The sequence below is a fragment of the Schistocerca gregaria genome, chromosome 9, assembly GCF_023897955.1.
Source record: "Schistocerca gregaria isolate iqSchGreg1 chromosome 9, iqSchGreg1.2, whole genome shotgun sequence".
Lineage (NCBI taxonomy): Eukaryota > Metazoa > Arthropoda > Insecta > Orthoptera > Acrididae > Schistocerca > Schistocerca gregaria.
This window is the reverse complement of record NC_064928.1, coordinates 141,565,646-141,590,813: the sequence shown is the minus strand read 5'-3', so window position 1 is coordinate 141,590,813 and position 25,168 is coordinate 141,565,646. Positions and strand designations below refer to the sequence as shown.

Below are 25,168 nucleotides of genomic sequence, written 5' to 3'. Positions count from 1 at the left end.
CGCGATCTTTGAAAGCAAATCCATTTAGATTTCTTCCTGTCTGGTTATATGAAAGACATTCCGTATCTCGCTTGTACGTGACCTTGAAGATTCCGCAGAAGAATTGTGGATGCAACAGCCTCCACCACACCAGACAGGCTTGTGCACACATGGGTTGCGACAGAGAATCATCTAGACATTTGACATGTTACGAAAGGGCGAATATGAAAATGTATTGATTTTTTTATAAAATTTTTTGACTCACTGCACATGATACCACAAACTACAGGTATCTACGTCTCACAGCTTTTTTTAATTGCATTTGGAAGTAAGGGAGGTTTCATGTGGGCACCCTGTATAACGTTTTACTTTGAATACGGTAAGGGGGGGGGGGGGGTTACTTTGGTCCTTTGCTGGTAACTTTGGTCTACTGGTCGGAAAAAGTTTCAAATTTTTACCACTAAAAATATTTGATTAGGATGGAGTAAACAGTGTGGTATGGATTTGCAGTGTGCGATGAACAACCTGGAGATTGTGAAACCCCTGAAGTGATGTTGTGTTCGAAGCAATGGAATCTATGCTGATTACAAACAATTTAACAGCCATTACACACCGATAACTTCTGCCTGGAGGGCTCACATCAGTTAAGTTAAAAATATGATCAGTGTAATTTTGCATTCCGTCAGTATTAGGTAATAAGGCGAGACACTGTCATTTGTGTGAAACTCAATGTAGGTCATATGTTTAACACTTTTGTCAAATGGTGTATATTTTTCGAAAATATGGGGTTACTATAGCCCGGCACAAATTAACCCCAAAATGAAGATGAAGTGGTGCTAGAATCTGATGGTGATTCTGAAAGTTTTTCTGATGTGTAAGATGATGTCCAGCACCACAAAATGTTGAAAGAAATTAGCAGTTGGTCAACATGGTACAGTTTTATATAATAAAGAAAAATGTTACAGAACTGGGACTCAGGTGGGTTTGTTGTTGTTGTGATCTTCAGTCCAGAGACTGGTTTGATGCAGCTCTCCATGCTACTCTCTCCATTGCAAGCTTTTTCATCTCCAAATGACTACTGTGACCTACATCCTTCTGATTATACTCAGTATATCCATCTCTTGGTCTCCATCAACGACTTTTACCCTCCACACTGCCATCCGGTAGTAAATTGGTGTTAAGTCCCACAAGATTTCACACACATTTGAACATTTTGAACTAAATTGGTGATCCCTTGATGCCTACGAACATTGCCTACCAAGCGATCCCTTCTTCTAGTCAACTTGTGCCACAAATTTCTCTTCTCCCCAATTCTATTCAGTACCTTATCATTAGTTATGTTATCTACCCATCTAATCTTCAGCATTCTTCTGCAGCACCACATTTCGAAACCTTCTATTCTCTCCTTGTCTAAACTATTTATCATCCATGTTTCACTTCTATACATGGCTACACTCCATACAAATACTTTCAGAAACGATTTCCTGGCACTTAATCTCCAAATGACTACTGCGACCTACATCCTTCTGATTATACTCAGTATATCCATCTCTTAGTCTCCATCAACGACTTTTACCCTCCATGCTGCCATTCGGTAGTAAATTGGTGTTAAGTCCCACAAGATTTCACACACATTTGAACATTTTGAACTAAATTGGTGATCCCTTGATGCCTAAGAACATTGCCTACCAAGCGATCCCTTCTTCTAGTCAACTTGTGCCACAAATTTCTCTTCTCCCCAATTCTGTTCAGTACCTTCTCATTAGTTATGTTATCTACCCATCTAATCTTCAGCATTCTTCTGCAGCACCACATTTCGAAACCTTCTATTCTCTCCTTGTCTAAACTATTTATCATCCATGTTTCACTTCTATACATGGCTACACTCCATACAAATACTTTCAGAAACGATTTCCTGGCACTTAATCTATACTCGATGTTAACAAATTTCTCTTCTTCAGAAACACTTTCCTTGCCATTGCCAGTCTACGTTTTATATCCTCTCTACTTCGACCATCATCAGTTATTTTGCTCCCCAAATGGCAAAACTCATTTACTACTTTAAGTGTCTCATTTCCTAATCACATTCCCTTAGCATCACTTGATTTAATTTGGCTACATTCCATTATCCTCATTTTGCTTTTGTTGATGTTCATCTTATATCCTCCTTTCAAGACACTGTTCATTTTGTTGAACTGCTCTTCTAGGTCCCTTGCTGTCTCCACTAGAATGACAATGTTTCTGGAAAACCTCAAAGTTTTTATTTCTTCTCCCTGGATTTTAATTCATACTCCAAATTTTTCTTCTGTTACTGCTTGCTCAGTATACAGACCGAGTAATATCGAGCTATGGGGGTGTTAAAGTGAACTATTACTAAAGTCCTACTGCAAATGGCCAGAACAAGATGACAAACTTTTTCATCCTTGGATATTATATTATAAGAATTATCAGATCAACATTACTAACAAAATGAGGCTATTTTTAAGTACCAGAGCCTCAGTGATTTGTGTAATAAGGCGCATATCCTTATTTTACAGTATACTTAACATATTATATATTCTCTTAGCAAATAGTTACCATAATGGAACGTGTATCTTGAAAATTAAATAGTCATTTGATGTACTATACAACATTTGTATCATTTCATGAATAAAGTTCAATGTTCCCTGTCCTCACCTTTATTCCTTATACTGCTGATTGTCTGCTCTAGAGATAATCATTGAGTTTAATTTGCCTCATGAACAAATCGCTGGGTGGGTCAAAGTGGCCCTTAGTATTGGTATCATTGGCCCACTTTATTCTTATGGAATCACAGCTACAGATTATAATTTTTTTTATTTATTAAGTTATTTAATGGATGGTTCAAGTCTTTGGCAATACTAGGAAAATGTATTTGGAATTTTATATCTGCCACTATCCTTTTTTCTTGCCACATATAAAGGGACAAGCAAAAATTGAACTAAAGTAAGCCCAGTTTATTGCACTTCAATAATAATTGTTCTGAACATGATGCATTTATATTACACTGTTTAGAACTTTTTACATACATTTGGAATTTATAGGATAACATTTCCAGTTTATTTAAAAGCCTTTAATACTACAAGGTAACAAAAATTACTATTTTTTCTGTTTGCAGTTGTTTAATCTAAAATTTATATTACCCGTAATTTGTTCACAATTGTAATTTTCTTGCATTATTTTAAAGCTCACAGTTTGCCAATTTTATGTAAATTGGCATCACCATTCCTCATCATGAACATTTTGAAAACTGTTGAAAGGAATAATTTCATTCATTCATTATTTTCACTCAAAAAAGTTTGCATGAATCCAATTGCAGTCGAAACAGCACATATTTTCTGGGAATTGGTTCTAGTTTGTTAAAAGTATGCGAACAACAATGCATCATTTCTTGCTTTGTACACCAGTCTAGAAAAAATATTTATGAAAACATTTACGTGTAAAACCGACAAATTATCAAACACTCAAGTCTCCAAGAGTTTACATACAAGATGTAACAGTTGTTTTCTAGACTCTGTGCAGGAAAGACAAATATGTCTTGTATTTAAGTTAATTGTAGTTTTGGGACTTCACTGACATTGGCAGCAATGTGTAATTACATGTCCACATAGAGGAAGTTATGATTAAAAATAAATTTAAAATGAATATATTGAAATTATTTTAACAGTTCGTTTCCAAGCAAAGTTGAGCTTCAAAAACCAACGACAACGAAGCATAAAGTGAATGTGAGATAAGTATATATTTTTAAAAATTTTATTCTATTCATTTCCTTGATTCTTCAGGCTCCTTACAGTCGGATGCAGAACCATACTCCAATCACAACTGTTTCGTGTGAAAAATCATTATTATGTTGCTGAGAAGAAAAATTCTGATTCTAATTTGTCTTTCTTCTTTTGCATCCTATTGCATTGAAACTAATCCTTAGACATTCCTACTTGGTTAACCACCTAAAACCGCCAAACGTAGGAAAGCTATCAAGGACAGACGATACACGTGAACGATAACATACAGATTACGCAAAGTAAGCGACTGCTCTTCTGAGTGCAGGTTATCGCAGGTCTCTGAGGTGAAGTAGGGTACCGTGAGATTGCGAGGGAAAGAGAGAGAGAAAGGGATAGAGAGATGGAGAGAGAGAGAGAGAGAGAGAGAACATACCCGTTTTCAAGAACAGTGTCCAAGGAGTTCCCATACCTCTTTTGACTTTGAACAGTTGGGAAAATAAATAGTTGCTGTATAGATTTTAATTTTTGAAGCTGACGAAAGTCTATCAGCTCAGCAGTATCCAGCGAAATCCATTCAGAAATGAGGACCTGAATTTTTGCACCGCAATCAACAAAACTTGACCACATGAAAAAATATTAGAAAATGAAAGGATGTAGAGTGAGTTTTGTAAACTAATTGTCTGACAACAAAGACATCCACCAGCGAGTTGCCGACTGCCGTGCTTCGTTGACGCAATTTCGAAATGCCACAATTCGCGCAAGTGTATTACTTAGAGATAACTGTGAGATATATCGCCGATCAACACGATAATGTGGTTTTCTGATCGAAAGAAAATCCACATTGTCCAAGTGTAGGGAAGAAACCTTTCTCATTTTATGAAATGGGCCAGGATATCATCACAATACCTCTGTGGACCACATTTTTTTCGTAGTTTATGTGAATGGAAGTTATTATTTGGAGATGTTGCCATTGTGATTAGTATCTCAGTTCGAAGACAAGGGAATCGTGAATGAAGTGTGGTTAGAGTAGTAAGGACCTCCAGCAGCTTGACGAACGATTTCGAGTCCACTGGATTCGATAATGCACAGTAACATTTCCCATTCTATTGAAATGGCCACCGTGAAGCCTGGACCTTTACGGCGGACAACCCATTATTGGGATATGAAGTTCCATGTGACCCAACATCAGCACAAGAATGATCAATAACTATAAAAAAGCGTTGAGGAAGTCTTTTGAAGCAAAATTGCTGAGATGATTCACTAAGTCTCTGGCAAGGCAGGATGGAGCACATACAATTCTGCTGGGTATGTGCCACTTATAATTAAGTAATGCAATATACAATGTACTATTGTGACTTTTGGTTAGGGGTACTTCTGGGACACATTGTACATCTCTAAAGTCAATGTGCCATAGGATAATTGAATATATTTGTAGCTCAGTGAATATCTCCCCTATGAACTCAAGTCAACTCCTTCTGTTCATGAGATCCAGAAGGCCATAGTTACCACACCCAGTTCCTTCAGTTCTGACAGGCATTTGGTACAGTCCTACTCTCTCACTTCATCAACAAAATAAGAGCTTACCAAATATCGAATCATCTTTGTGATTGTGTTCAAGATGTCTTTGAGGGTTAAGTGTAACATGCCACACTTAATGGGAAGAAATTGTCAGATATAAAATTCGCTTTGAGAGTACTGCAAGGGAGTGTTATAGGGCTATACTAGTTATAATTTGTGGTTGTTATAAAAAGTGCCCCATCGTGTTGCAGGAAACAGCAATGGAAAGAGTTAAAAAGAAAAGTCCTTTAAATATATGTGTGCAGACAAATATTTGTTGAGAAGACTATCTGATCAAAAGTACCTGGCCACACTATTGTAATGCTGAATTGAGCACTAGATGTCACGAGAGATGAACACATCATTATGAAAGGAGGTAGGGAGTATTGTGTTGTCAGCAGAGAAGAAGTAACAGGAGGGCTCACTCGCTTTGAATGTGGACTGGTCATTGGATATCACCAAAATAACAAATACATCAGTGACATTTCAGCCCTTCTAAAGCTGGCCAGGTCGACTGTTGGTGATGTGATTTAAAAAAATGGAAACGTGAGAAACAACCACAGTTAAACAAAGAGCACGCAGGCCTCATATATTAGACAGGGACTGTCTAGCATTGTGGAGGGTGATTGTAAAAAGTCGCATACAGTCAGTGGAGGGAACTACTTGTGTGTTATAAAGTGCTTCTAGACCAGTGGTTACCAATATTTCTTAGACCATTACACTTGTGTGCAGTCAGACATTAGCTAGTACCCTCCCTCCCCCTGCCATTTGTTGCGATCCCCCATCTCTTTGCGACATCATCACCAACTTTAGCAGCTAACTAAACTGTAGAATGAAAGCCTTTTCTTGGAACATTTTTATTTTCAAGATGATGAAAGATGAATGGTATTTAGTTTGTGTGTATGTGTTAGAATGAATGATGAAGTAATTCATGGTGCATTACAAGTGCTACCCACAATTCCTTCTCAGATAATAAAGCTAACTATCCACATTGAGGCTAGGCACTTGCTACAAAATTCTCTTCCCCTGGATTACTCCTCTCCATTGCAGCACTTGCTTGACCTACACACGCAACCCTATTTAAAGTCAAACAAGGTTTGTAAATCACTTGGTTGCTGAACTCCTTACTTCTGAACTGTCAGAAAGTAGACAACTTAACATTGGTAATGCTTAGTGTGTAACTGCCATAATAATAATAATAACAATAGTAATACTGAGTACAGCACTACAGTATCCCTTATGTAGTTACTGCTGTGTCTCGCTATCAATTAATTCATTTATCTTTTGAAGCGTGTAATGGGGCCATTTCTGGACTACTGCAGGTGCTATCTACAACTTGGAGAAGACATTTTCGTGAGATATGTAGCATTTGTTTTATCACTTTTACCATCAGTGAAGTACGGGACAAAGCACAACATATGTGCATAGTGGGTGAACTGTATGAGGGACCTGTAACCTCCACCACATTAATGGTACTAAATGAGAAAAAGTAATAAGTGATAACATATAATAGATATTAGAGTCTTGCGAAATCATGATAATATTAATGATCTTTTGAAAATAATTTAGTTTCGTTACTGAAACATAATTGAATCGTTAGTTTTTAACCTTCAGAAAATTTGATTTTACCCCTCAGAGAATAATTACCCCCAAGTTGGAACCACTGATCTAGCACAATGACTGTCTGTAAGGGGCTGAAAAGAATGGGATACAATGGTCGAGTAGCTCCTCATAAGCCACACATTTCTGTAGTCACTGATAACGGACACTTGAGATGATGAAAACAGTGATGCCATTTGCAGTGGACGACTGGAAGCGAGTTATTTGGAATGTACCCTGTGGCAGTCCAATGGAAGGATTTGGGTTTGGTGAAAGCCTGTAGAATGTTACCTGCCTCATGCATAGTGCTGATATTTAAGTATAGAGAAGGTGGTGTCACTGTATGAGGGTGTTTTTTCATGGTTAAGGAGAGGTTCCCTCACTGTGCTTAAGAAAAAACTAAATACAGAAAGATCTGAAAACATTTCACAGCTTTGTGCACTGCATAGAGTTCAGAGAGGACGACTGTATCAGGATGACACTGCACCCTGTGACAAAGCAGCACCTATGAGCCAATTGTTTGTGAACAACCACTGAAATGGACTGGACTGACCAGAGTCCTGTCGCCAACTCAATGGAACACCTTTCGGATGGATTAGAATGTCGAATTCGTTCCAGACTCCAACATCCAAAATCACTAGCATCTGTGGCTTCAGCTCTTGAGGAAGAAAGGGCTTCCATTCCTCTACAGACTTTCATATACTGCATTGGAACTGTCCCCAGCAGAGGTCAAACCATTGTAAAGGGTGTACACATGCCATTTAAATGTCCAATAATAGGTATGTGCCTACTTCTGATCAGATAGTGCATGCACCGTCCTGTGCTATGTCAGTTACCTGTGTTGACAATATAGGAGGTGCTCAATGTAGTTACTACTTTGTTAAGTGTTCTCCATCCCTGTTCCCTAAGTATGATAATTTACATGAAAAATCCGGTCGCCCTCAAATTTGGTCACACACATGGGTCACATCTCCTGTAACATGTGAACGTTGTCTGTTATAAAGGGTGTTCATAAATTAGTTATACAAAAGTAATCTTTTATTGTGAGAAAGGTAAATAATTTACAGGAATGTTTAATACAGGACTGAATGCAGTACATCCTCAAGTTTTATTTACAAATGCTCACTGTGGGTGCCTTTTGTAACACAGCAAATATACCATCTGTAATCAGTTTCCTACTAAATGCTATGAAGTAAATCTTGATGTGTGGTGACAGCAGCTTGTGTTAGCTGTTGTCGCAGCTCATTGATGTTTCCCTGAAGGGGAGGAGCAAACACTCTGTCCTTGATGTACCCACATAAACAGAAGTCCTATGAGGCTGAGGCAGGTGATCTTGGTGACCAGGATATTGTTCCACTATGTCGAATACAAGTATCTATGGAGCTATGTGACAATTTCACAGTGATGATGTGATGGTGCGCCATCTTGCTGGAAAGTTAATTCTGTGTGCATATCCTATTGTAATGATAGTGTTCATGCATGGCGATGTATGATGTGCCAGTTACAGTTGGCTCAACAAAAAATAATGGGCCATAATTCATCTCACAGCTTACTAGGCATGAAATATTTACCTTAGTCAAGTCCCACATATGTCTGATTAAGTAACATGGTTTCTGCTCACCCCATATCTGTACTACATATGGAAGGTGGCTTCATCACTGAACACAACTTTATCAAGAAAATCATCTTGAGTCTGCATTTTGTTAAATATTTCTACACAAAACTAAGCTTAATTTTCTTTATCACTTTGTCTTAAAGCTTGCAACAGTCCCAATTTGTAGGGTTTGAATGACAGGCGCTTCCATAATATCTTCCAAACTGTAACACTTGGTATATCCAATTCTAATCTGGCACATCTCATTGATTTACCTGAACAACGAATGTAAGTGTGCCATACTTGTTCAATTACTGTGCCAGAGAGTGCTGGCCGACCCTAACCTGGCATCCTATGTGAAACAGATGGTTTTCGTGAAACGATTGTACCAATTAATAACAACTTGTGTTTGAGGTGGCGGTCTGTAATATTCACTTGTGAATTGTCTCAGAACTGTAGCACTGGATCTGGATTCATGAAACACTGTAACACTGAAAACGAACAACACTGCAAACACTTTGAACCTTTGTATGACGCCATGATTATGGCTGGAGTAAATTCGCCACCTAGCGGGAATGACAGGAACTAACAATGGTAGGTGGGAATAAAACTTGAAGATATACTGCATTCAAAGCTGTATCAAACATTTCTTTAAGCTATTTACCCTTTTGAGAATTAAAGATTACTTTTGTATAACTAATTTATAAACGCCCTGTATACTTTCCTTACCACATCACAAGTGAACAACAGCACAACATGCCATTAAATATCGCAGAGAGTAGTGGTCATACTTTCGGAACGTCAGCATATGTCTCACTGATGCAGTAGAGGATTGTTTCAGATGAGGCTAGAAGAAGATGACTTGCTGGGCCTGTGCAGCTCACCTGTTGTTCTGTGGGGGTGGGATGCTGACAGTGCCATATGCCCCAGCACTGATACCTCCATCTCCGTTCCCACCACCATTGGCAGCGACCGCTCCCTGCCTGGAAGACCCTGCCTGCTGCTCGTCCCCTCCCCCCTCGCCTTCCCCTCTTCCACCACCTCCCCCACCCCCACCTGACCCTGGCCCAGTGAAAGGCGTGAAGTCCAGCTGCTGCTGAGAGTCCAGTGGTTCGTCCTGAGCCAGCACCGCCGCCACTGCCACCAAACACACCATCACCACCTGAAACACCACAGGACATCACTCTTACTTCACTCCCAGTATCAGTCTTAATACAGTGGCATCTTATCACATCCATTCATTAAACTAGTAAGCACACATCTACGAGGGAAAGTCATAAAGTTTTAATTACATCTAGAGAAAGTAGTTTAAGTTATTAATTTTTCATATATTTAGAGGCACATATCTACAGTCCTAGCAAAAATCCCAGTGGGATCAGACAGTATCAGAACTCTTGTATTACTTCAAAATCATGCAAATCTTCCCATCATACTTCTATAGAGTTTGGAAGTTCAATGTAGACGAAAAATATCAAACCATACACACAATACCAGAGAAGGAAAGATGCTACTCACCATATAGCGGAGATGCTGAGTTGTGTTAGGCACAATAAAAAGATTTACACAAATCAGGGTTTCGGCCATTAAGGCCCTTGTCAGCAGTAGACGCACATGCACACACACACACACACACACACACACACACACACACACACACACACACACACACACTCACATGATAATTTCTCACCCTTGCCTTATCTTTCCAGTCTCCCACCACGTCCCAAAGTCCGACAGTCTGGCCACAGAGGAGCATTCCCCTCGTAACTCAGTAGCATGCGGGACTGGAGCAACTGAATTACATTCTCCGCCAGGGTTTCGATTACCTCTCTTCATGCCCCGAAATGAGAAATGTCCTGCCCACTATCCTTCCCACCCCTCCTACCATGGTATTCTGCCGTCCACTGAACCTACACAATATACTCGTCTATCCTTACACAACCCCGTTCCCAATCCTTACCTCATGGCTCATACCCCTGTAATAGACCTAGATGCAAGACCTGTCCCATACATCCTCCTACCACCACCTATTCCAGTCCATTCACTAACATCACCCATCCCATCAAATGCAGGGCTACCTGTGAAACCAGTCATGTGATTTACAAGCTAAGCTGCAAGCTCTGTGCTGCATTTTAAGTAGGCATGACAACCAACAAGCTGTGCCTGCAGGAATGGCCACTGACAAACTGGGGCCAAGAAACAAGTGGACCACCCTGCTGCTGACCACGCTACCAAACATGATATCCCTCATCTTAATGACTGCTTCACAGCCTGTGCCATATGGATCCTTTCCACCAACACCAGCTTCTCTGAATTGTGCAGGTGGGAACTTTCCCTGCAATACATCCTACGTTTGCATAACTCTCCTGACCTCAACCTTCGTTAGTCACTGTCCTCACCCATCCAGCCCCCTTCCTGTTCCAAATGGTTCAAATGGCTCTGAGCACTATGGGACTTAACATCTGTGGTCATCAGTCCCCTAGAACTTAGAACTACTTAAACATAACTAACCTAAGGACATCACACACACCCATGCCCAAGGCAGGATTCGAACCTGCGACCGTAGCGGTCACGCGGTTACAAACTGAAACGCCTAGAACCGCACGGCCACAGTGGCCGGCTACCTGTCCCCATTCCAGCACTACACACCTGTCATTTCACCGCCACACCCAGTCTTTTATATTCTCTCCTTTCCGCTACTTACCCCCTCCCCCCTCCACACCTTCTCTCCTGCCCTCTGTCTAAACTGCAACACTTGATTGTCCGCCACTCCCACCATACTATCCCTCCCCCGCCCCACCCCAGCCTCCTCCTTCCCCCCAACCAGTCGCCATTCCCATCATCCACTGGTGCTGCTGTTCGCAGTGTGGTCTCAGCTCTCTGAGACTGCAGTTGTGTGTGCAAGTTGCGTTTATGTGTGTGTGTGTGTGTGTGTGTGTGTGTGTCTATGTGTGTGCGTGTGTGTGTGAGTGTGCGTGTGTGTATGTGTGTGTACTGCTGACAAAGGTCTTAATGACCGAAAGCTTTAATTGTGGGAATCTTTTTACTGTGCCTATTACGAGTCAGCACCTCTCCTGTATGGTGAGTAGTAACTTTCCTTCTCTGGTATTGTTACATTCCATCCTGGATGTTTCATTGTTTAATTTAAACCGTACACACATATACATACATACAAATGCGGACAATATGACTACAGAAAATGTAGGCTACATTTAAGTAACATTATTTATCTCCGCAACTGTATTCAGGGTGACTCATGAAGGCAAGCAGATATGTGATATGTTATTCTACAAGTAAAACTAAAGAAAAAAGTTCGTATAAACATAGGTCTGCAAATGTTTAGTTTATTTTGTTCTTCCAGTCCATATGTGGCATAACAGCAAACCAGTGTTTAACAGTATTGGTTAAAAACAGTCTTGGTTGCAATTTTATTTTTTTTATTTTTTAACTATTCGTTTCACCTTATTTAGGCATCTTCAGGTTATCTTTTCTAGATGGGCGCGAGAGGCACCAAGATCTGCATAACGCGTTCCCGTTCACAGGAGCGAGTAACAGAAAGATGGGGGCTCAGGTAGTAAGCATTATGCCAATACTATTGATTTTTTTGTTATTGATCTGGTGGATCAGTCAGAGGGTTAGCTGCCAAGGGACATCCATTCCGAACAAATGTAACAAACGAAGTAAGAATAAAAAAAAGTGGTTAGTCTTCGCGCTTTGCAAGAGGGATGTGCACGAAGCGACGGTTCGAATCTTCATGGCATTCATTCTCTGCAGTAGCCGAAGAACAGGCAGTCACCTTCAGTTTTGTAGTAAAAGTGTAAATTCTGTGATATTAAAAAAAATTGCACCTACTCTATTCGTTCTTGCTACATTAGCAACGTCTTACCACTACACAGATTAAGTACCAAATGGTGACTGCAGCTCGAAACGCCAAAGTGGAAAGTAATTCCGGGTACCTTACCAGATTGCAAGTATAAGAGAATTCGCAATTCATGACAGGCATACGTTTTCAGTAAAACTCTACGTGTTTCTTTGTTTACTTGTCGATAGTTATGAAAATGTTTGTTCTAATAATTACATTTAATTAAAAATTGTAACTAGTCAAATAACATGAAATTCACTAGAACATCATGGAGATACACCTGCTTTTTTTAAAAAATTATATTACCTCTCACATGTCATATATATTAAATAACATGACCAATGATGAAAAAAATATAGATCAAAATTTAGGCTGGAGTGGGAGTCGAACAGTCTTCTATTCACGTTCGTCTTACGTTGCTCAAACGCTAACCACTTTTTTTTCTAATTAATTCCCCTGAAAAGTATAAAAGTGATTCAAAAATAAAGAAGGAAAATTGCCACTACCACCTTTGCCCTAAATATAAAAAACCACTTTTTAGGGCGTTGGACCCTATCTAGTCCTACTCCCTATACGACGATCCTAGAGCTATGAAGGGGCGAGAAAGGATAAAGGAAAGGGAACCACAGGGGAGATATGAAAATTTTAACATAATTAGTTTTTATTTATTTATTTATTTATTTATTATGTTATTTCATTCTTCTTTTTTGTTGTTGTTGTATATGGGAGCGCCACATACCCCGTGGTCTAGGGGTAGCGTCTTTGATTCATAATCAAAACGTCTTTGGTCCCGTGCTCGATCCCCGCCACTGCTTAAACTTTGATAAATAATCAGCATTGGCGGCCGAAGACTTCCGGCATAAGTAGTCAGCCTCATTCTGCCAACGGCCTTATCAAAGAGCGCGGAGGAGCGGATAGAGGTTCAGGGCACTCTCTTGTCCTAGGGGTGGGAAATTGCCCTTAAAGGCGGAAGAATCAGCAATGATCAACGACATGAGGATGCAGAAGGCAATGGAAACCACTGCATTAAAGACACGTAACGTGTATCCACAGGACATGTGGCCTGTTGTTGAAGAAGTGCCATGATGGTCTCTCCATTGGCAAAAGATTCCGGAATAGTCCCCCATTCGGATCTCCGGGAGGGGATTGCCAAGGGGGAGGTTACCATGAGAAAAAGATTGAATAATCAACGAAAGGATAATGTTCTACGAGTCGGGGCGTGGAATGTCAGAAGCTTGAATGTGAAACTAGAAAATCTGAAAAGGGAAATGCAAAGGCTGAATCTAGATATAGTAGGGGTCAGTGAAGTGAAGTGGAAGGAAGACAAGGATTTCTGGTCAGATGAGTATTGGGTAATATCAACAGCAGCAGAAAATGGTATAACAGGTGTAGGATTCGTTATGAATAGGAAGGTAGGGCAGAGGGTGTGTTACTGTGAACAGTTCAGTGACCGGGTTGTTCTAATCAGAATCGACAGCAGACCAACACCGTCAACGATAGTTCAGGTATACATGCCGACGTAGCAAGCTGATGATGAACAGATATAGAAAGTGTATGAGGATATTGAAAGGGTAATGCAGTATGTAAAGGGGGACGAAAATCTAATAGTCATGGGCGACTGGAATGCAGTTGTAGTGGAAGGAGTAGAAGAAAAGGTTACAGGAGAATATGGACTTGGGACAAGGAATGAAAGAGGAGAACGACTAATTGAGTTCTGTAACAAGTTTCAGCTAGTAATAGCGAATACCCTGTTCAAGAATCACAAGAGGAGGAGGTATACTTGGAAAAGGCCGGGAGATACGGGAAGATTTCAATTAGATTACATCATGGACAGACAGAGATTCCGAAATCAGATACTGTATTGTAAGGCGTACCCAGGGGCAGATATAGACTCAGGTCACAATATAGTAGTGATGAAGAGTAGGCTGAAGTTCAAGACATTAGTAAGGAAGAATCAATATGCCAAGAAGAGGGATACGGAAGTTCTAAAGAATGACGAGATACGTTTGAAGTTCTCTAACGCTATAGATACAGCAATAAGGAATAGCGCAGTAGGCAACACAGTTGAAGAGGAATGGACGTCTCTAAAAAGGGCCATCACAGAAGTTGGGAAGGAAAACATAGGTACAAAGAAGGTAGCTGCGAAGAAACCATGGGTAACAAAAGAAATACTTCAGTTGATTGATGAAAGGAGGAAGTACAAACATGTTCCGGGAAAATCAGGAATACAGAAATACAAGTCGCTGAGGAATGAAATAAATAGGAAGTGCAGGGAAGCTAAGACGAAATGGCTGCAGGAAAAATGTGAAGACATCGAAAAAGATATGATTGTCGGAAGGACAGACTCAGCATACAGGAAAGTCAAAACAACCTTTGGTGACATTAAAAGCAACGGTGGTAACATTAAGAGCGCAACGGGAGTTCCACTGTTAAATGCACAGGAGAGAGCAGATAGGTGGAAAGAATACATTGAAAGCCTCTATGAGGGTGAAGATTTGTCTGATGTGATAGGAGAAGAAACAGGAGTCGATTTAGAAGAGATAGGGGATCCAGTATTAGAATCGGAATTTAAAAGAGCTTTGGAGGACTTACGGTCAAATAAGGCAGAAGGGATAGATAACATTCCATCAGAATTTCTAAAATCATTAGGGGAAGTGGCAACAAAACGACTTTTCACGTTGGTGTGTAGAATATATGAGTCTGGCGACGTACCATCTGACTTTCGGAAAAGCATCATCCACACAATTCCGAAGACGGCAAGAGCTGACAAGTGCGAGAATTATCGCACAATCAACTTAACAGCTCATGCATCGAAGCTGCTTACAAGAATAACATACAGAAGAATGGAAAAGAAAATTGAGAATGCGCTAGGTGACGATCAGTTTAGCTTTAGGAAAGGTAAAGGCACGAGAGAGGCAATTCTGACGTTACGGCTAATAATGGAAGCAAGGCTAAAGAAAAATCAAGACACGTTCATAGGATTTGTCGACCTGGAAAAAGCGTTCGACAATATAAAACGGTGCAAGCTGTTCAAGATTCTGAAAAAAGTTGGGGTAAGCTATAGGGAGAGACGGGTCATATACAATATGTACAACAACCAAGAGGGAATAATAAGAGTGGACGATCAAGAACGAAGTGCTCGTATTAAGAAGGGAGTAAGACAAGGCTGTAGCCTTTCGCCCCTACTCTTCAATCTGTACATCGAGGAAGCAGTGATGGAAATAAAAGAAAGGTTCAGGAGTGGAATTAAAATACAAGGTGAAAGGATATCAATGATTCGATTCGCTGATGACATTGCTATCCTGAGTGAACGTGAAGAAGAATTAAATGGTCTGCTGAACGGAATGAACAGTCTAATGAGTACACTGTATGGTTTGAGAGTAAATCGGAGAAAGACGAAGGTAATGAGAAGTAGTAGAAATGAGAACAGCGAGAAACTTAACATCAGGATTGATGGTCACGAAGTCAATGAAGTTAAGGAATTCTGCTACCTAGGCAGTAAAATAACCAATGACGGACGGAGCAAGGAGGACATCAAAAGCAGACTCGCTATGGCAAAAAAGGCATTTCTGGCCAAGAGAAGTCTACTAATATCAAATACCGGCCTTAATTTGAGGAAGAAATTTCTGAGGATGTACGTCTGGAGTACAGCATTGTATGGTAATGAAACATGGACTGTGGGAAAACCGGAACAGAAGAGAATCGAAGCATTTGAGATGTGGTGCTATAGACGAATGTTGAAAATTAGGTGGACTGATCAGGTAAGGAATGAGGAGGTTCTACGCAGAATCGGAGAGGAAAGGAATATGTGGAAAACACTGATAAGGAGAAGGGACAGGATGATAGGTCATCTGCTAAGACATGAGGGAATGACTTCCATGGTACTAGAGGGAGCTGTAGAGGAAGAGTGGGATTGGAATACGTCAAGCAAATAATTGAGGACATAGGTTGCAAGTGCTACTCTGAGATGAAGAGGTTAGCACAGGAAAGGAATTCGTGGCGGGCCACATCAAACCAGTCAGTAGACTGATGACCAAAAAAAAAAGTCTTGTGGTCTACGACCACCACTTGGTTTTGAAATGGGTATCATGATACCCTCTGTGGACTCAGTAGGGGCATGTAAGGTAGGTGTTAAGAGTTTGTTGTAAATCTGTAACTTGACCCCCAGGAAAACTAACACACAGCACTTTCGCACACATATATTAGGCACATGATGATGATCATCATCATCATTTGCTGGGGCCTTGTTACTATGGATTTGGCGATATTAGTGCTGGAGGGTGGCCGGATGCCCCCCAACCCCTGCCGCCACCTCATACCCCCTGGGACAGAATTAGTGTACCCCAACTATCTGCATCCATTGTAAGCCATGAAATAGTGCGAACGTTTTTCAAATGTCTGCAAGTCGTGTAACTGAAGCGGGACATGAGGACCAGCCTGGCATTCACCTAATGGGATGTGAAAAACCGGCTAAAAGCCACATTCAGGCTGGTTGGCACACCTGCCCTCGTCGTTAATCCGCCAGATGCATTCGATCTGGGGCCGGCGCGCCTGCCAGAGTCCAGGAAGCAGATAATTAGCACTCTCTGCTAATCTGGCGGGAAGATTAGGTGTATAATAGACGCGCAAAACTTCTCCTGCGATTTTCTCGGAATTACCAGAATGGTGCACCTTACTACTTGCACATCATATTCTTTTAATGGCCCACAGAAGGTGTGCAAAGTTTGAAGTTAATCTGTGATCCCAACGCTGTGGCCTCCTCTTGTAAGATCTACTTCTTGTTTAGTTTAAGCACAGCAAAAAAAAAAGCTCTGAGCACTATGGGACTTAACATCTTAGGTCACCAGTCCCCTAGAACTTGGTACTACTTAAACCTAACTAACCTAAGGACATCACACACATCCATGTCTGAAGCAGGATTCGAACCTGCGACCGTAGCAGTCTCACGGTTCCAGTCTGAAGCGCTTAGAACCGCACGGCCACCGCGGCCAGCTAAGCACAGCACAAGGAGTGAAATTATCTGTTAAGATTGTCACTTTTACATATCACAGTAAGTAGTGACAGTTTACTACACAAAAGCATAAGAACTGTTCCATCGCAGTGCAAGGGGTTATCACACTATGAGCCTGCCCTGGTCGGCTGCCGTATTTCCGTGACACCCGACTCCTCGAAATTGTTTCTTCCCCGCAAAAACACACGCACACGCGACTTACTGTGTTGGTCATACACAGCAGGCATTCGGGCGAGAGAATTTCGTTTTCTGACACACCTTCCGCAATAGAAAATCGTACTACACCTCATTACTCCTCTTTTTCGGCCTCTATAGTGAAGTCGGCAGCAGACAGGACTTACTGACCTCGCGTCGAGCACATCTAACAGACAATTGGTGCGGCGGTGAACGTTCGCGCTGTTGCATTCTGATTCACAATATAGTTCTATACAAACAGCTAGCTGCATTACCAACATCAGCACCATGCTCGTTGTACACCAATGAGCCAAAACATTATGACCATCTACTTAACAACTTGTTTGTCCGTCTTTGGAACGAAATACGGCACTGCGTCGGCGTATCAGGGATCCGACAGTTTTTTGGTAGCTTTGTGGAAGTATGTGACCTTGTCTACACACAGCTCATATAATTCGAGTAAATAACGGGTCGTGAATTTGGTCAACTTGAGTTCACTATAATGCCCCTCAAACCACTGTAGCGCGGTTCTGGCTCCGACACGGACAGTTATATTGCTGAAAGATAACATCTCTGTCGCGGAAGAACTCAAGCATGAAGAAATGTTGGTGGTTCGCAGTTGCCAGCGTATCTTCGATTACTGCCACAAGTATAATGCAAGTGCAGGAGAATGTCTCCCGTAGCATAATACTGCTCACACCAGACTGAGTCCGTGGCATGCTGCACGTCTCGGGCTGCCGTTCACACTGATGGCGGCGTTTGAGGATGCGACCATCGACCTAGTGTGGCGAAAACGTGATTCACCCGAATAGATTTCCATTGATCGACGGTCGAATCCCGATGCTCCTGTGCCCACTGCAATAGTAACTGACAATGTCGTTGGGTCAGTGTCTGAACACATAGGGGTGGTCTGCTGCAGAGCTTCATGTTCAACAATGTACGACGAACGTTGCGTGCGTGCACCAGCATTGAGCTCTTTCGGCAGAGACGCCACAGATCACCATCTATCCTACTATACAGAGCAGCCGCACCCCGCGTTCTGTGAAGAGTCGTGGACGTCCAACCATTTAGCGCCTACTGGTAGTTTCACTGTCCTTCTACCTCTTTCCATAGATGCTCACGATGGTAGCACATGAACATTCGCTCTGATTCACCGTTTTCGAGATACTCGTTCACAGAATCTGCGTAATAATAACCAGATATTTGTCAGAATCGCTTATCTCAATGGATTTCCCGATTTGCACTCCATATCTTCACTAGAGTGATCCCCGTCCGTTTCTGCTCCGCTTATATGTTTTCGTTAACGCGTCACGTGCCCACAACGCCACCAGACGTGGGGTCGGCAACGGTCATAATACACTACTGGTCATTAAAACTGCTACACCAAGAAGAAATGCAGATGACAAACGGGTATTAATTGGACAAATATATTATACTAGAACTGACATGTGATTACATTTTCACCCAATTTCGGTGCATAGATCATGAGAAATCATTACCCAGAACAACCACATCTGGCTGTAATAACGTCCTTGATAAGCCTGGGCATTGAGCCAAACAGATCTTGGATGGCATGTACAGGTACAGCTGCCCATGTAGCTTCAACACGATACCACAGTCCGTCAAGAGTAGTGACTGACGTATTGTGGCGAGCCATTTGCTCGGCCACCACTGACCAGACGTTTTCAATTGGTGAGAGATCTGGAGAATATGCTGGCCAGGGCAGCAGTCGAACATTTTCTGTATCCAGAAAGGCCCATACAGGACCTGCAACATTCGGTCGTGCTTTCCTGCTGGAATGTAGGGTTTAACAGGGATCGAATGAAAGGTAGAGCCACGGGTCGAAACACATCTGGAATGTAACGTCCACTGTTCAAAGCACCGGCAATGCGAACAAGAGGCGACAGAGACACATAAACAATGGGACCCCATACCATCACGCCAGGTGATACGCCAGTATGTGATGACGAATACACGCTTCTAACGTGCGTTCACCGCGATGTCCCCAAACACGGATGCGACCATCATGATGCTCTAAACAGGACTTGGATTCATCTGAAAAAATGACGTTTTGCCATTCGTGCACACAAGTTCGTCGTTGAGTAGGCGCTCCTGTCTGTGATGCAGCATCAAGGGTAACCGCAGCCATGGTCTCCGAGCTGATTGTCCATGCTGCTGCAAACGTCGTCGAACTGTTCGTGCAGATGGTTGGTGTCTTGCAAACGTCCCGATCTGTTGACTCAGTGATCGAGACGTGGCTGTACGATCCGTTACAGCCATGCGGAAAAGATGCCTGTCATCTCGATTGCTAGTGATACGAGGCCGTTGGGATCCAGCATGGCTTTCCGTATTACCCTCCTGAACCCACTGATTCCATATTCTGCTAACAGTCATTGGATCTCGACTCACGCGAGCAGCAATGTCGCGATACGATAAACCGCAATCGCGATAGGCTACAATCCGACCTTTATCAAAGTCGGGAACATGATGGTACGCATTTCTCCTCCTTACACGAGGCATCACAACAACGTTTCACCAGGCAACGCCGGTCAACTACTGTTTGTGTATGAGAAAGCGGTTGGAAACTTTCTTCACCGGCTTCAATCTTGTGCGAATGCTCTGAAAAGCTAATCATTTGCATATCACAGGATCTTCTTTCTGTCGGTTGAATTTCGCGTCTCTAGCACCTCATCTTCGTGGTCTAGCAATTTTAATGGCCAGTAGTGTATTATGGCTTATCAGCCTATGTAGAGTCTGTCTCGTTTTAATATGATTGCCCATTATGCTATGTATGAACATTCAGAAACGTTTCACGTGAATATGTCCATTTAACACTGAAAACCGTATCAAAAGCTCTGCAATAGTTACTGAGATTATATTTCACAGAAAGAAAGAAAAACACGGTGAGGGAATTACAATACATAATTTGTACAGATTCTGGTAACGACTGAGCGTGGCTCAATGTCCGAGAGCAAGTCTTTCAATTGGACACCAGTGACTTTCATCTCCTCAGTCTACACCTGTTATCGAACTGGGAAAGGGACCTTACATAAATTTTGACAACAAAGTCCACGGAGATGATGAGTGTGTTTAGGTTGGGGAGCGTTCAACACCGCGGTCATCAGCACCCATATGAAGTTCCAATTTGTACACAGTCCAATTCTTAACTCAGTCCAATCTAGCAATTGTCACGAATGATGATGATGATGATGATGAAATGATGAGGACAACAGAAACACGCAGTCCCCGGGCAGAGAAAATCCCCAATCCGGCTGGGAATGTAAACCCGGGATCCCGTGATCCAGAGGCAGCAGCACTAGCCACTAGACCACGAGCTGTAGACATAGTCCAAGGTGAGCAGCGACCTGATTCTATAATTAAAAATGAACTGTCCAGTTCGCAATAATGATTCTTTATAGCCGGCTTCGGCTCATCTACAAGCCATCTTCAGAATTTTTTGGTCCCATTTGGCTGATGCTGGCGGCTCCTCGGATTTTTCGTCATACCCCGATCTCGACTGTTGATTTTTAAATAAAAAAGGGCTCTTACAGTTTAAAGTGTCGTTTCCGTGACTTTTCATACCGTTGAGAGGTGAAGTACTACATTTATAACGGACATGAAATTTCCGTGCTCCTACTAGGGCTCGATGCTGTGACCACTTGGTTTCCAGGCATGCACATTACCACTAGGCTGTCAGAAACGACATTGTTGTCCAAATTCGCTGGTTTCTGAAGTTACGATGGCTGTTTCCAGCTTTTTGCACCAAATATCATCTCCTCTGTAACTAACCAGCTTGTAGCCCTCTTCATAGCTACGAGATGTCATTCCAAATGCCAGTTAAATATGGAGCAGATAACAATAGGTACACTATGTGCTCAAAAGTATCCAGACACTCCCCAAAAACAAACGTTTTTCATATTAGGTGCATTGAACTACCACATACTGCCAACTACTCCATATCAGCTACCTCAGTAGTCATCAGACATCATGAGAGAGCAGAGTGGGTGACTTCGCAGAACTCACAGTCAGGTGATTGGGTGTCACTTGTGTCATACGTATGTACCCGAGATTTCCACACTCCTAAACATCCCTAGGTCCACTGTTTTCGATGTGATAGTGAAGTGGTAACCTGAAGGGGCACATACAGCACAAAAGTGTAGAAGCCGACCTCGTCTGTTGACAGAGACAGCCGGCAATTGAAGAGGGTCGTAAAGTACGAGGGTCACTCCAAAAGAAATGCACACTATTTTTGTAAAAATACAGCTTTCATTCTGCACGTGTGAAAATTTTACAGTGTGTAGATACGTCCTTCCCTCTTGTTTTCAAACTTATTTCAACCTGTTCTCGTGATTAGCGTCGTCAAAGCACGTCTTCACGATGGCTGCTACACTTGACGTTCGTCAGAAGCAACGTGCTGTCATAGAATTCCTGTGCTGCGAAAACGAGACAGTGCGAAACATCCACAAGAGGTTGAAAAAGGTGTATGGAGATGCTGCTGTCGATCGCAGTACAGTCAGTCGGTGGGCAAGCAGGTTACGTGATGAAAGCGGACACTGCAATATTGAGGATTGTCCTCGCAGCAGCACACAGTCCAGACAATGTGCAGAGAGTTAACGAACTGGTGACTGCTGACAGACGCTTCACAGTGAACGAATTGTCACACTATGTTCGGATAGGGGAAGGAAGTGTTTGCAGAATACTGAAAGTGTTGGCGTTAAAAAAGGTTTGTGCCAGGTGGGTTCCCAGGCTGTTAACAATGGCTCACAAAGAAACAAGAAAAAAGGTATGCAGAGAACTTTTGGAACAGTACGAGAATGGTGGAGATGAATTTCTTGGAAGAACTGTGAAAGGTGATGAAACATGGCTCCACAATTTTTCACCAGCGACGAAGAGGCAATCAATGGAGTGGCATCATGCAAATTCACGCAAGAAAAAAAAAATCAAAACCTCACCTTCTGCTGTAAAAGATATGGCTGCAGTTTTTTCGATTCCGAAGGACTCTTGCTGGTGGACATCATGCCAAGTGGAACCACCGTAAATTCTGATGCATATGTGACGAGTTCAAGCTCGACTGAGTCGTGTTTGACCACATCGGCAAAAGCAGGATGTTTTGCTGTTACACGACAATGCTCGGCCACATGTCAGACAAAAAACCATGGAAGCGATCACAAAACTCGGATGTACAACACTGAAACACCCTACATACAGTCCTGACCTGGCTCCATGTGACTATCATCTCTTTGGGAAACTGAAAGACTCTCTTCGTGGAACATTGTTTGAAGATGACTCCCTTGTGCACGCTGCCAAACAGTGGCTCCAACAGATTGGTCCAGAATTACACCGTGCAGGTATACAGGCACTGGTTCCAAAATGGCATAAGGCAGTTGAGAGGTATGGAAATTATGTGGAGAAATGAAAATTTGTTCCTAAAGAATGTATCTACACACTGTAAAACTTTCAAACATGTAGAATAAAAGATGGATTTTTAAAAGAATAGTGTGCATTTCTTTTGGAGTGACCCTCGTATAATAGGCAGAAACAGGAATTCCAAACTGCATCAGGATCCACTGCAAGTACTATGACAGTTAGGCGGGAGGTGAGAAAACTTGGATTTCATGGCCGAGCGGCTGCCCATAAGCCACACATCAGGCCAGTAAATGCCAAACGACGCATCGCTTGCTGTAAGGAGGGTAAACATTGGACGATTGAATAGTGAAAATAAGTTCTGTGGAGAACGAATCACGGTGCACAGTGTGGCGAAACGGGAGAAAATGAGACGAAAGGAAAGTAAAAGGGAAGGAGAGAAAAGAAACAATGCAGAAATACGCATACCGTGCCACGAAACCTTGGGCGAGCTGTCTAAATGTCATGGCTGTACCTCCAGTTAGATTTGCGGGCGAGTGTACCCTACGCCATTCGGAGTGCTTTTTGCGAAGGTGGCAATCAGAGCGTGTAATTCTGACCCCCTCTCTCCTCTTGCATTTGCACAAGGTCACACCTTCACGGACCAGGAATCAGCAGCCGCCAGCGACTGCTGAAGAGCCTACTGCTTTCGCGAATATAAAACACGTTGGGACGGTGACATAATGCGGTACTAGAATGATGGTTTGCGCTTCGCGGTGTTTTGTAAGGGTTTCCGTAGACGAACATCGACATCGGATGCAGCATTTGTGACGAAACAGGTCGTTGGAAAACACACAAAATTTAATCGAGAGACCCACATGGCATTTATTTATTTGGAAAAAGTCTTCGATGAAGCTAACAGAGAAAAACTATGGAACATAATTAAGAAAAGACTGTAACCATTATTTCACTGATACCTGTACAAATAAATACAGTTAATATGTGTTTTTCAAGCATTTTCCCAGGTCCTCTTGGTGATGATCCTTTTTACTATTTTAACCGAAAGAACCCCCGTAATTGCCAAGTACTGTAAAACACTCATAAATGTCTAAAATACATTGTTTAAGAATATTGATTGCACTGGAGCATGATAAATTTTGTATACGAGAGGATTCTTTATTTATGTTACTACTCTATCGGATGTAACTATCTAGGCCACCAAATTGTTTAAAGTCAAAACAACCTCTCTACGGCAATGTTTATTTATTTATCTTCTATCTTACGTTAAAGCTGAGAAATTGTTGTTTGAATGTAAACACACTATAAGAACCAAGTTATATCACGATTAACAGCAACGAGAGCTTCCGCCATGAGGTGGTGGGTTTTCAGGTCCGGCTTAAATAGGGCAGGAGCCCATTACACGCAGGAAGCGACAACACAGCATGGGCTGTGTGGAGTGAAGTGGGCCATGTTTTAGGTTAGAGATACTCGGGAAATTACAGAAAGATGATCAGCCTAAAAGGGTGTACGGCAAACATAGGACGAGGGTAGACCCAGCAATAGTCAGTACTGTAGTTGTAAACTGTCGTAGCCGTGTTGGGAAAGAACCAGTACTCCAGCGGTAGTAGAAAGCACGGAAGCTCAAATAGTAACAGGTACTGAGAACTGACTAAAGCTGGAGATAAGTCCAGCCGAAATTTTTACAAAGGACCTAACGGTGTTTCGAAGGACTTGACAAAAAGTAATTGGCAGTGGAGTGTTTAATGCTGTTAGAAGTAGTTTACCTTGTAGTGAAATTGATATAGATAATTCCTGTGAGTCATTATGGATAGAGACTATACCCTACAACCAGAATAAATTAATTATTGTTCCCTTTTACTGGCGCTCCAACTCGGCTGATACAGCTGTTGAACACTTCAAAGAGAAATAAGTCTCATTTCAAACAGGGCCCCACTCATAGTTATAGCTGAATATGGCTTCAATCTACCTTCCATACGTTGGTGAAAATGCATGTTCAGAGCCAGAGGTAGACATGAAATATAGTGCTATCTCCGAAAATTATTTTGAACAATTCGTTTAGAAGCCAACTGGAAGTGTAAAGTTTGTGAAAACAAACTTGACCTTTCAGGAACAGATAATCTTGATCAGACAGAGGCATAACGACGGATACATGGATTGGTGATCACAAGGTCGTTGTAGCAAGACCGAATACTGTACAAGTAACATCTAAATCCAAAAATAAACACATAAAATTTCATTAGACGGCTATCTAAGAGACAGTCTCCACTCCTTCCAAACGGACTATGTAA

The 25,168-nt window shown here is 41.9% G+C and overlaps 1 protein-coding gene across 1 annotated transcript in view; it reads right to left on the bottom strand.

Moving 5' to 3' along the window:
* LOC126291709 (PE-PGRS family protein PE_PGRS5-like) overlaps positions 1 to 25,168 on the bottom strand; it is a 127,991-nt gene that overhangs the window by 30,973 nt on the left and 71,850 nt on the right. The window contains exon 2 of the mRNA XM_049985365.1: positions 9,354 to 9,631. Coding sequence (XP_049841322.1) covers positions 9,354 to 9,631 — 278 coding nt within the window. The remainder of the gene's footprint in view (positions 1 to 9,353; positions 9,632 to 25,168) is intronic.